Source organism: Galeopterus variegatus, unplaced genomic scaffold, assembly GCF_000696425.1.
Source record: "Galeopterus variegatus unplaced genomic scaffold, G_variegatus-3.0.2 Scaffold938, whole genome shotgun sequence".
Lineage (NCBI taxonomy): Eukaryota > Metazoa > Chordata > Mammalia > Dermoptera > Cynocephalidae > Galeopterus > Galeopterus variegatus.
The window spans coordinates 400,384-412,577 of NW_007727049.1; the positions used below are offsets into that span (position 1 = coordinate 400,384).

At 54.9% G+C, this 12,194-nt stretch overlaps 1 protein-coding gene across 2 annotated transcripts in view; it reads left to right on the forward strand.

The window, feature by feature from the left end:
* Positions 1-12,194, forward strand: part of CACNB1 (calcium channel, voltage-dependent, beta 1 subunit) — an 18,758-nt gene continuing 6,564 nt past the window's right edge. Inside the window, exons 1-11 of one of the 2 annotated variants that reach the window (XM_008573597.1) lie at positions 1-170; positions 2,675-2,761; positions 5,804-5,923; positions 6,992-7,114; positions 7,693-7,829; positions 8,176-8,252; positions 9,590-9,609; positions 9,877-9,957; positions 10,377-10,435; positions 10,625-10,734; positions 10,892-11,043. In XM_008573597.1, the coding sequence (XP_008571819.1) occupies positions 87-170; positions 2,675-2,761; positions 5,804-5,923; positions 6,992-7,114; positions 7,693-7,829; positions 8,176-8,252; positions 9,590-9,609; positions 9,877-9,957; positions 10,377-10,435; positions 10,625-10,734; positions 10,892-11,043 (1,050 nt within the window). In that variant the 5' untranslated portion in view covers positions 1-86. Of the gene's footprint in view, positions 171-2,674; positions 2,762-5,803; positions 5,924-6,991; positions 7,115-7,692; positions 7,830-8,175; positions 8,253-8,644; positions 8,800-9,589; positions 9,610-9,876; positions 9,958-10,376; positions 10,436-10,624; positions 10,735-10,891; positions 11,044-12,194 lie in introns of both variants that reach the window. The other variant, XM_008573598.1, reaches the window with a different exon arrangement.

Below are 12,194 nucleotides of genomic sequence, written 5' to 3' on the forward strand. Positions count from 1 at the left end.
CGCTGTTCTCGGCTCCGACGGCCTCTCCCATGTGCTGAGGGCGCCCGGCTAGGCCGGGCCGGCGGCCGGAGAGGAGGCTCCTCTCCATGGTCCAGAAGACCAGCATGTCCCGGAGCCCTTACCCACCCTCCCAGGAGATCCCCATGGAGGTCTTCGACCCCAGCCCACAGGTGAGGCCTGGTGGCCGGGCCCGAGGAAATGGGGCTGCTCCCGCGTGTCTTGTCGGAGTCGGCTCGAGGGGCGCCGGGGAGGAAGGGGTTAGTTATATGCCTGGCGCAGAGGGGAGAGGGGTGCTTGCGCGCCCCCCATCTCCGCGGGTTAATGATTGACGGGCGCTTGGCCGGGAGTTGGGCTGCAGTGCTGCGGAGCGGGTAGGGGGCGGGTGAGCTGCCTGTCACCCTCGCCTCCTCGATTCCCCCGCTTCAGGGTCCCTGCTGCTTGGGTACCGACTCCAGGGTGCTGAGAGTGGGGATGCTGGTGGGGGGATCCGGGCCTTGAGAAGAGGTTGAGGGAAGCTAGAGAGCGAGTCAGGCAAGGGGGGCGACGCGGAGCACACTCGGGGGCGCTGGGAGGGTGTGGGTGGGGCGGGGGTGGCACTGAGAGATGGCCGAGGCGATGGTCAGAGGGCGGTGCCAACAAGCCTTTGAAGCCGCAGAAGGCTCTCGAGGGTGGGGAAGGGGCCAGCTTCGGGCCAGGCCTCCCTGCCAGCCATCTCAGTTCCATCCCTATATTGGACCAATTCCCCTCCCCACGCACCCACGTTGGCTTAAGCCTCCACCCCCCCACTCCCCCTCTGCTCCCCAGCCCTGAAAACCTCAGTTCCATCCCTATATTGGACCAATTCCCCTCCCCGCGCACCCACGTTGGCTTAAGCCTCCACCCCCCCACTCCCCCTCTGCTCCCCAGCCCTGAAAAAGCCTCCAAAGTTTGGAAAGTTGAATGGATGCCAACTGACTGCCCTGGAGGGGAAGAAGCTGTTTCACCTGGGGGAGGGGTCTGCCACCCTACCCCCACTCACACACTTTTCTTATGCCCCTGGGTTACTCCCAGGAAGAGGCTTTCTTGGGTGTGATGAGTTCCCTTGGGGTGACCAGCATGGTCGGGGGTGGTCGTGCCAAGGGATTTCTCTGGGACGTGGTGTCCTTCTCCAAGGATAGCATTAACTCTTCTATGGCTGTGGTCAGCCTGGAGTAACTGCAACCACTATGATAATGTGTTTGATGGGTATGTAGGGGGTCAGGTCAGACCTAAAAATACCTCTCTCCACCACCCCAGGCCCCTTGGAGCCTGGGAGGCAGCTGACTAGGGCCTTCCTTTCAGCTGTCCCCTGTCCCTCTGAGTGCCACTCCCTTTGTCCAGCCTGGGGAGGTGGTGGTGGTGAGAAAGAGTCTGCGGCCCACTGGGGGAGCCTCAAAACTAGGGTTTGGTTATATGTCTGGTTTAAGAGAAGGGAAGGCGAGGGAGGATTCTCAAAGGGTCCCCAGGTGTCCCCCTTTCCCATTATCCATTCTCCCTTTCGTACTCAGGTCCCTGGAGCCAGAGCCCCCAGTCTGTTTGTGGCTCATCTAGGTTTTCTGGCCAAAGGAAGTCTAGGATGGAGACTGGGGGCAGGGCCTTGAAGGTCTGAACCCTCAGTCATCCTCCTATTCTGGGCTGGGCGGAAACCACGTTTGTGTATGTGAGTTGGGGAAGGCAAAGAAGAGCTCCCTTTACAGGAGGCCTGGAAAGACCTGAAGCCCTCACGTGAATGTGTGGCTGCCTGAGTGGTCAGACAGCATCCGCTCCACCCAAGCTGGAGCCCAGTCAGCGAGACTGAGCCAGCCTACCCCAGGGACCTGTGGGTCTGTGTCCCAAGCTTGACTTGCAGTGGGGCCGAGAAGCATTTAGATTGATGTAGCCTGGTGGGGACTGGATGGGGCGTGGGCAGTGGCAGTTGGGGAGTAGAGTGTGGAAGCTTGCTCCCTCTTGCCCCCTTGGGTAGGGGTGTGGCCACTGTGATTGTGAGGAGGGGCACAGAAAAAGTCCTGGAGAGGGGTGAGGAGCAAAATCTGCCCCCATGGCTCCAGGCCAGGGTTGGGGTTGGCTGTTTACTTTCCAAATACAGTTCCGTGCCTCATCCCCTCTCCCCAGAATTCTAGCTTTGGGTCTGCAAGAGTGCAGAGCTGCCATCCCCTCCCCATTCTGTGAAAAGCAAAGAGCTGGGCCCTGGGTTGGCAATTCCACCTCTCTCTGGGGCCACCAGCTCATTCGGCCCCCTCTGCTCCAGCTGAAGGGGAGGAGGAGGGGACTTTCCCGGCTCTCCACCCCCCAGCACTGCAGGCAGCCTCTCCCTTCCCCGGAGGCCTCTGCAGCCTGCCCAGCATCTTAATTAGCTTTGCTGTCTAACGAACCTCCAGCTTCTCAGCGCCTCCCCCTTCCCAGCCTCTCTGGCTTGGATTTAGGGGTTCTGTGTGTGCTCCTAGGGCTCTCTTGCACTGTTTCCCACTCGTGGCTGTGGTGAAGATGGGAGTTCTCCCCTCACCTCTGGCTGCACCAGCTCAGGAAGAAGATGGGGGCGGGGGGTTCGGATCCAGGAATGGTATTCCCAAGACTTGGCTGACGCTCTGGGCCCTCCGGGTGAGGGTTGAGAAAAGGCCTTTCTGATTCCACTCTTGTTCCTTCCTGGCTTCTCCAGGGCAAATACAGCAAGAGGAAAGGGCGGTTCAAACGGTCAGATGGGAGCACGTCCTCGGATACAACATCCAACAGCTTTGTCCGCCAGGTACTGGGGAGGCTGGCTGAGAGGAGGGAGGTTGGTTGAGGCCAGCATCGGTGAGCTGGGTCTACGGTTTCTCCAGACACCCTTCCTTATGTCATTTATCACCTGCCTGGAACCACCCCATCACCCTGACACCCCATGACTTCTCCAGGATCTACTGCCAACTGCTGCCACTCCCTCCGTCCCCGCCCCTACCCAGGCCCTCCCCCAGCACTGGCACTAGCCCCTGCCACCTGCCTGCCTGCCTGCCTGCGTCATCTCATTCAGGGACAGCCTGGCTACCTCCTTCTAGCTTGCTTTGGGCTGTCACCCACTTCCCCTGCTGGCTGTTTGCTTCCATGTCCTCCCCCAGAATCGGTGACAGGGTGGGATGGAGGCAGTTCCTAGGAAATGAGGAGCTAGGACATTTGGGTCCCTGGAGCCCTGGTTAGGTACTGGTCAGGGAAACACACTCCTCACACCCAGATATGAGTGTTTAATAAGCAGAAAGTGTGATGGAGGGTGGGTAGGAAATAGTTGATTTTAGAGAGGACTTTAGTCCAGCACCCCTGACTGAAGCGGGGAACAGAATAGCTTTCTGGGATCTTCTGTGCTCAGTCAGGAAGCTGCCACTCTCATCTCTGCTTTGACTCTCAACCCTGTGCCATCTTAGGCTCAGGGGGAGGCAGTGAGAAAGGCATGTGGTTGCTATGACTACTGAGCATCTCAACAAAGCCTGGTACCCAAAAAAGGCAAGAGGGGCTTGGGATCAGACCAGAAAAAGGAGTGTGTCAAAGAGGAAATGGGCAGGTCATATGAGGGCAGGGGACAGTGGGGAGGAGGAGCCCCTGGAAGTGAGCCCCCCCTTGCGCCAGGAGAGAGGGTGGTGCCAGGCAGATCTGCCACAGATTGGAGTGAGGCCCTTCTTTGAGATTCTTCTGTCTCTACAGCACTTGGCACATGGAAGCCTAGGCCTGACTTGGGAGATTCAGGAAGGGACCCTTCATCCCAGTGTCTCCTAAGTACACAAACAGACAGGAAATCCTTTCTTCAGTTGCTCCCTCATCCCTCCTATTGCAGGACTGGGCCAGGGCCAGGGCTTGGAAGAATGATGCTGTGCACAGTGTTGCCCCTCTCGGTGGAAAAGGCCTTGGGTCCTTTAGTGTTTGCCAACCCTGGGGGCCAGAACCCAGCCTCCAATTCTTTCTTCTCTCAGCTCCCCGGCTCTGACCCCCAGTAGGTGGCGGGGAGTGGAGGGGCAGTCCTTGCCACATCTCTGAGCTAAATATACCCTAGCAGTTTGCACATGTAGCAACTCTGCTTGTAACCTGAACCCCCTGGGGGAACGGGCAGTTTGGGCCACCCCCTAGGCCAGCAGGGCCAGGCACCGAAGGTGCCGGGATGGAAGTGCCCAGCCGGACCCTTGTGGTGGTGAGCTGGGGATGGGGCGGCGTGGCGGGTAGGTAGAGCAGCCTCTCAGGAAAGCTGGTGGGGGTGGGGGGCTGCAGTCTAGCCTGTCTCCTTGCCTCCTTACTGTTTCCTGTCTCCCGCCATTTCTGATGTGTCTGCGTGTGCGCATGCGGGTGTGTGTGTGTTGGGGTCAGTGGGTGCCTCTCTGCTAGTCTACCTCTATGTCTGTCTCCCTGGCTCTCTGGATGTCTGTCTCCCTGTCTGTGGTGGTCCCATCAGGAGGGGTGGAGAGTGGTAGCTAAGCTGGGTTTCATTCTCCCTCTTCCGTGTCTCTTTTCCATCTTCTGTTAGTGACCCCACCCTCGCCCACCCTTTCCCCGACAAGTCTCTCATTTTCATGATTTGCCTGGGAAAGGGATGGGTAACTGCCCTGGCTAATGACCAGGGGCCTCTGGGGAGAGGTGGGACTCTGGCTCCTCTCTTTCCTAGGTCCCCTCCACAGTGAGCTAATGGACAAGTGACCCTTTTCATGCCCTCTGGAAAGAACCCCCACATCTCTGCAGTCCTGCTCTCTCCCCACATTACCTCCTACCCCTTATCTGACTCCACCCCTGCACAGCCCCACCCAAGTGCACACTTCCTGGCTCCTGCCCTCACACGCCTCCCACTCCAGGGATGCAGACAGCCAGGGTGACCCCCTGGATGCACTCACGTAGCCGTACACACTCCATCGTGCACAACCATCGCACACCATAGAACACACCCTCCTGAACACACCTGTAGCTGCACATCTAGGCCCACACATGAATAAGCATGTTCATTCCCACTATGAGATCTGTACCAGCTACATGTGTCTTATACATGTGTGTGCATCCCTAAAGGAGTTCATTGTGCTCTGGGTTGGTCAGTGTGGTCATAACCAGCTTCCTGGCACACCCAGACTTCTGAGCATGCCTGAACCCTGGCACTCAGCAGCCCTAGTGTTGGGGAAATGTCTGTCCCCCATTCTGCTCTTAACTTGCCTCTTCTGCTGGCACCACTCCAAGAATCTTGGGTTCTCTTGTATCTTATGAGAGCTGAGGGTTGGAGCTCTGAGTAGAGTGGCCTGATTCTGGCAGGACCAACTAGAGGAGCAGGGAAGATGGAGGTCTATCTCCCTCCACTCTCGAGCAGAAGATAGCAACATTCTTGGTGGCCCCATCATGCTCAGCAGGCTGCCCATCACCAATAGTGCAGAGAGCTCAGGCCTAAGCTGGCAGCTGCAGTCCCTGGAAGGGACGCCACTGGGCCTCTGCTGAGTCGATCTCAGCCCCATGGTGGGGACAGGGGAGAGGAGGAGGAGCAGGCAGTAGAGACTCATCCCCTGGCACTCCTCCCTTGTGCTGTGTCCCTATCAGATTCCCACCCCTCCCTGGGCCTCATGCAGCTGTCCTTGGACCTGCCTTAACCCCCTGTTTGCTGCTGTCACCCTCCCTAGGGCCACACTCTTCCAGGGGCCTCAAATCTCAGCCCCTGGCCCCTTCCACCTAATACCTAGCCCTGGTGGCCTCATGCTGGGCTGGCTGGATCTTGAGACATCCACGATGGGTGGAACCTTCCAGGCCCAGGAGCTGGGGGAGTCAGCACTGGCCCTGAGCTGTCTGTGTCTGCTTTCAGGGCTCAGCAGAGTCCTACACCAGCCGGCCATCAGACTCTGATGTATCTCTGGAGGAGGACCGGGAAGCCTTGAGGAAGGAGGCAGAGCGCCAGGCGTTAGCTCAGCTTGAGAAAGCCAAGGTAAGAAAGATGTGGGGAGGGGCCGTGCCGGCATCATTTCCCCCATCCCCAGGCCTTAGATAGAGGCTGGACAGACCCAGGGTCAAGTCCTGGCCCAGCCACTTCCTAGCTGTGTACCCTAGACCTCAATGTGCCTCTGTCCTTCACCTGTACAATGTGGACTGTAATGCCTGCCTCCATATACAGTATAATAATTCCTAATGCTATTTCTACACATAGTGGGAGCTTGATAAGTGCTAAATGTTTTCTTCTTTTTTTTTTTTTTTGGTGGCTGGCCAGTACAGGGATCCCAACCTTTGACCTTGGTGTTATAACACCAAGCTCTAACCAGCTGAGCTAAGCCCAGCCCTTACTCTTAATAGCTGTGTGATCTTAGGCAAGTCCCTTAACTTTTCTGAACTTTAGTCTCCTTATTCATTAGAATGAAGATAATCACACTACTTAACTTCATCGGATTTTTGTGATGAATAAAGGAAATAATGCACGTGAAGCAAGTAACAGTACCTGGCACACTAAATTATAGCTACTGTTATTGTCATTATTATCATTATTATCTTTTTTTTTAGTTTTTATATTTATATTTTATATATTTTTTTATTTATATTAGTTTTTTCTTCTTGGTGTCTTTCTGGGCTCCCACACCACCAATACTTATCATTCCCAATGCCTCCCTCTACCCTGACAGGGCTAAATTCCATTTTTTGCTTTTTTTTTTAAAATTGTAATAGTTAGGGCTGACCACGTGGCTCACTCGGGAGAGTGCGGCGCTGGGAGTGCCGAGGCTGCAGGTTCGGATCCTATATAGGGATGGCCGGTGCGTTCCCTGGCTGAGCGCAGTGCAGGCGACACCAAGCCAAGGGTTATGATCCTCACAAAAATCAATCAATCAATAAATAAAATTGTAATAGTTAATATACATACAGAAGACCACATAAACCGTTCAGTACACATTTTAATACACAATTGACAAAGCAGGCATCTATGTAAACACCACCCCTATCAGGAAATTGTACATGACATTGTAGTTTAACCCTCTGGTTGTCATCCTCCCCCATGTGCCTTCTTTAGACCAAGCCAGTGGCATTTGCTGTGCGGACAAATGTCGGCTACAATCCAACTCCAGGGGATGAGGTGCCTGTGCAGGGAGTGGCCATCACCTTCGAGCCCAAGGACTTCCTGCACATCAAGGAGGTGGGGAGAGTGCTGGCATCTGGAGGGAGTGCAGGAGAGTGGTGCCAGGAAGGGGCAGCCAGAGCTCTGGTGGAAAAAATGGCCTCTCAGCCCAGCAACGCTAGGCTGAATTTGCTCTGTGACCTTAGATAAATCTCTCCACCTCTCTGAGCCATTTAGTACCATTTTCATTTACATTGGTAAAATGGGGTGGTAATGCCTAGGTCACAAGGTTGATGGGAGGGTTTATCATGAGGCCCGAACTGGAGTGGCAGTATGTCAGGGACATGTAGGCGTCAGTATTTACTCCTGCTGCCTTTCTGGAGTAGGGTGGGCACATGGGGAGAGGAATGGTTCTCAGAATGGGGATGTGCTGGGGGAGAGGTGGTTCATGGCCAGAGAGGATGCTGGTTCTGGAGCTGTCCCGAAAACTGGGGGCTATACTCAGTGGCAGGAGCTGAGGGGTTGGGGGACTTTTTGAGGGTGCCACTCCTGTGCAGGGTAGCCAAATTTGGAGTGGGTTCCCCTGGATGGTGACTGTTGGCTTGCACCTCCAGTTACCCTCTTGGTCTCTGTCACCCCACCTGCCTTGTTCACAGAAATACAATAACGACTGGTGGATCGGGCGGCTGGTGAAGGAGGGCTGTGAGGTTGGCTTCATCCCCAGCCCTGTCAAACTGGACAGCCTGCGCCTGCTGCAGGAACAGAAGCTGCGCCAGAATCGCCTCAGCTCCAGGTGTCTGGCTGAGGGTGGGGGCAGGCACTCCCAACCACAGGGAAACCATCAAGCCAGGACTAGGGCTCGAGGGTGACCCCCGCCCTAAGGGCACAGAGCTGCCCAAGGCATCACCAGTAGGGCTAGAGGACCTCCGGGTGTGCAGCATGTGAGATGACACGTTCCCCGCCCCCACCCCTTTGCTCACAGCTCGATTTGTGAGGGTGACCCCCGCCCTAAGGGCACAGAGCTGCCCAAGGCATCACCAGTAGGGCTAGAGGACCTCCAGGTGTGCAGCATGTGAGATGACACGTTCCCCGCCCCCACCCCTTTGCTCACAGCTCGATTTGCCTCTCTGCCCACACAGCAAATCAGGCGACAACTCCAGTTCCAGTCTGGGAGACGTGGTGACTGGCACCCGCCGCCCCACACCCCCTGCCAGTGGTAAGAGCTGTCTCCATCCCAGGGGGTGGGGCAAGCTCCTGGATGGGGTGGTCTCTCTACCACCTGACCCCTCCTTTCCCTGCAGTAGGAGGCACCCCAATCCTGAGTCCCCCAAACCCATTCAGTGGTGTCCCCTCCATGAAGAGTAGGATACCCCACAAGCTGGGCCTGTTATGTCTCTCCTCTCCCCTTTCTTTGGTAGCTCCATCTCTCTGCCTGCCTCCCCTGTGCCCCTCCCCCATTCATTTCTCCCAGCCCTGTTCCATTCACCTCTTCTTCTTTCTTTTTTCCCCATCCCCATCCCTGCGTTCTGTACTTGTGTCTCCATGTCCATCTCACTCCTTCTCCCCACCTCGCCTCCTTCCTCCCTCTCTCCTGCCTCTCCGGTCCAGGTAATGAAATGACTAACTTAGCCTTTGAACTAGATCCCCTAGATTTAGAGGAGGAGGAGGCAGAGCTTGGTGAGCACTGCGGCTCTGCCAAGACTAGTGTTAGCAGTGTCACCACCCCGCCACCCCACGGCAAACGCATCCCCTTCTTTAAGAAGGTAATCCTTGCTGGGTTCTTGCAGGGGGGTAGAGTCAGGGCCCAGCTCTGTGGTGGGGGGAAGGGGGCTGGAGTGGATCCAGGTGTGGTACCAGCTATTAGGCCTTCCTGCCAAAGTGGAGGAAAGGGTAGAATAGGCACATCCATCTCCATACACAAACCTACCCTGGCCTGCTTCCCAGGGAAGGGATGGTTCTTGCCCTTGGAAGGCTGCCCCATCCTGAGGAAGCAGGGTCTGGGGGTAATAAAACCTGACCTTTCCCCTCACTACCAATGGAATATTCCAGTTTTTGCCCTCACCCCGGCATGTGAAGTGTGGAGTGGAATGGCATTCTTTCTTTACCCTTTTCCAACTCCATGCCTGGGCACATGGAGGGGTCTACTGGCTGCAGAGCAAGACAGTTAAGGGAACCCTTAAAATGGGCAGGTTGGACCCATTTCCTGCTGGGGGTGGGAGATGGGCACCAAATAAGGGGCTGTCACCCTCCCCAGCTCTTTTCCCAGACCCAGAAAGGGGGTGGGGTATGTCTGAATATTTCCAAGTCCACTGGACCAACTGTCAGTTCTGCTCCCAGCCCTGAGTCAGGGCTATCTCTGGCTCCCCCTTGGCGTGGGGTCCCATCTCCTCTCTCTGGCTCTGTCTGTCACTAACACGCATGCCCTGTTATCTCTCCTCGTCTGCCCGCTCTCCCTCCCTCTCTTGTCCTGGCTCCTTTCTTGCCCTCTGCCCCTGCCTGGGTACCCTCCCCCCTCTCTTCCCTCTCCCCTCTCTTGGCAATCTCTGGACCCAGCCAAACAGAAGCAGAAGTCGGTGAGTATCACAGCTTTCTGTGTCCCCCTCCCCACCCCCCGGGATGAGCTAGGGGGACCTTCTAACGCATGTTCCCATATCTGCCCCCAATATCCTGCACCCTTCCTGGTTTTCCCTGGCTATCCCTCCCCACCCTCACTTTAGTCCCCACATCTGGGCTCTGGGACCAGGGGGAGGAAAGGATGCATGGGGGAGCCTGGAGGTTGGGGGAGAGGGGCTAATGCCATCTCCACTCTGGGGGTTTCCCCTTCCTGCTTCCCCCCCCAGACAGAGCATGTGCCCCCCTATGACGTGGTGCCTTCCATGAGGCCCATCATCCTGGTGGGACCGTCGCTCAAGGGCTATGAGGTAGGAGCTCCTAGAGGGGAGTGGATCCAGAAGGGCCCAGACATCGAGAGAGACTCCATAGAAAAGTCTTCAGACCCCAGAGAGATCCCTAGAAGATCCCAGATTCCTAGGGTATTCTCCCTAGAGGGCTACAGACCTTCAGAGAAAATCCCCACAGGGGCCTGACCCACAGGGAGATGCATTTAGGAGGGCAAAGTCCCCCAAAGAAACCCCCTGAAGAGCCCTCCCAGAAATACAACTTAGAAGGACCTTTGGAATCAGAGACCATACTGGAAGCCCCTTAGACCCAGAAGTAAGTCCCCCCTGCCATATAAAGGCCCATTTTTCTCAGGAATTTCCAAAGAAGGAGGCAAGGGAGGGTGCAAATACCCAGCAGCCCTCCACCGAATGGTTTTAAATGCCTGACTTCCCAACCCCAGGTTACAGACATGATGCAGAAAGCTTTATTTGACTTCTTGAAGCATCGATTTGATGGCAGGTAAGACCCTGGGAGCTGGCTTTCTACTCCCCCATGGCTCTCTGCTGTAGGAGGTGGGCAGAATGCCTTCGAGTGACAATGCTGGGACTCTGGGACTGAGGGACAGGAGGCAGGCCTGGAGTCTAGGGAGTGGGCAGAGCATTCTAGCCCACCCTGACCCCTGACTGTCTGCCATGGCCCATCCCCCAGGATCTCTATCACTCGTGTGACGGCAGATATTTCCCTGGCTAAGCGGTCAGTCCTCAACAACCCCAGCAAGCACATCATTATTGAGCGCTCCAACACACGTTCCAGCCTAGGTGAGTCCACCCCTGCCTTCTTCACCCCCTTTTTCTGGGTCAGATGTGGGAAGGATGGGAGGTGGTGGCGGGACTGTCTCCATAAGTCTTCCCTCTACCCACCGCCTCCTGGGGACCGCCTTACATTCCCCCTTCCCCACGACTCCATGCCCCCCAGCTGAGGTGCAGAGTGAGATTGAGCGAATCTTCGAGCTGGCCCGGACCCTTCAGTTGGTTGCTCTGGATGCTGACACCATCAACCACCCAGCCCAGCTCTCCAAGACTTCGCTGGCCCCGATCATTGTTTACATCAAGATCACCTCTCCAAAGGTGGGTGCAGGAGCCTCACCCTGGTGGAGACAGCATGGTTTAAAAGGAGTACTCTGGGGCTGGCTGGTTAGCTCAGTTGATTAGAGCATGGTGCTGACAACACCAGGGTCCAGGGTTTGATCCCTGTACTGGCCAGCTGCCAAAATATAAAATGAAATAAAATAAAAGGAGTGCTCTGGAGTTGGGCTGCTTGGGTTTCAATCCCAGCTCTACTGCTTACTAATTGTGTGACTTAATCTCCCCAAACCTTAGTTTCCTTCTCTGTAAAACTGTATCATGTGGATATTGTGAAGATTCAACCTTATATGAAGGTATAGCACTTAGCAAAGGGTCTGGTACAATGTACCTTATCATATATTAGCTTTATTAATGTTATTATTAAGATCATGCAGACCAATCCCCTGTCTCTACTCTGGTTGACCTCCCATCCTTGGATCAGAAAACTGAAAGAACCCTGTGCTTTTTGTCCTGGCGTTGCCCAGCTACTTGGCACTTGGGAAGTCTTTCCTGTGTTCTGATATCAGTCCTTTTGGCTGCGCTGTCCTCATTTGGATGTTGATAGTCAGGATGGCGGTAGGAAGGCTGATTTGCTTCTTTGTCATGTTGCAATTCCATGAACTTTCCCTTCTAGATGTTAGTGGGGATTTAAGAAACATGGAGGAAGAGTTTAGGTGAAAGATTTGAAGTTAGAAGACAGCATGATGTTCCAGTTGTAGCTCTCTATCTTATTTATTGTTGTTGCTGGTTTGTTGGTTTTTATTGAGCTTGGAATCTTGTGGGAATTATTTAGCCTGTGAGCATCAATTTCTTCACCTATAAAATGGGTTCTAACCCCTCCCTGTGTATTGTGGAGAGCAGTGGAGGTAACTGACGTAGAGAGCACAGTATACTCTGATTCACGATGGCGACCTGTGGTGTAACTGGTATCATCCCATGACAGCTTTCTAGGAGCTGAGCACCCTGGGCCAGTTACTTAACCTTTCTGAGTCCTAAGTTTCTAATGAGATAAAAGGGATAATGGGATTTAAGTATGAGGGTACTTCAAAGAGTTCATGGTAAGATTCGTATTATCTTTTAATCCTATTTTTCTTTCTTTTTTTTTTTTTTTAAAAGATGACCGGTAAGGGGATCTTAACCCTTGACTTGGTGTT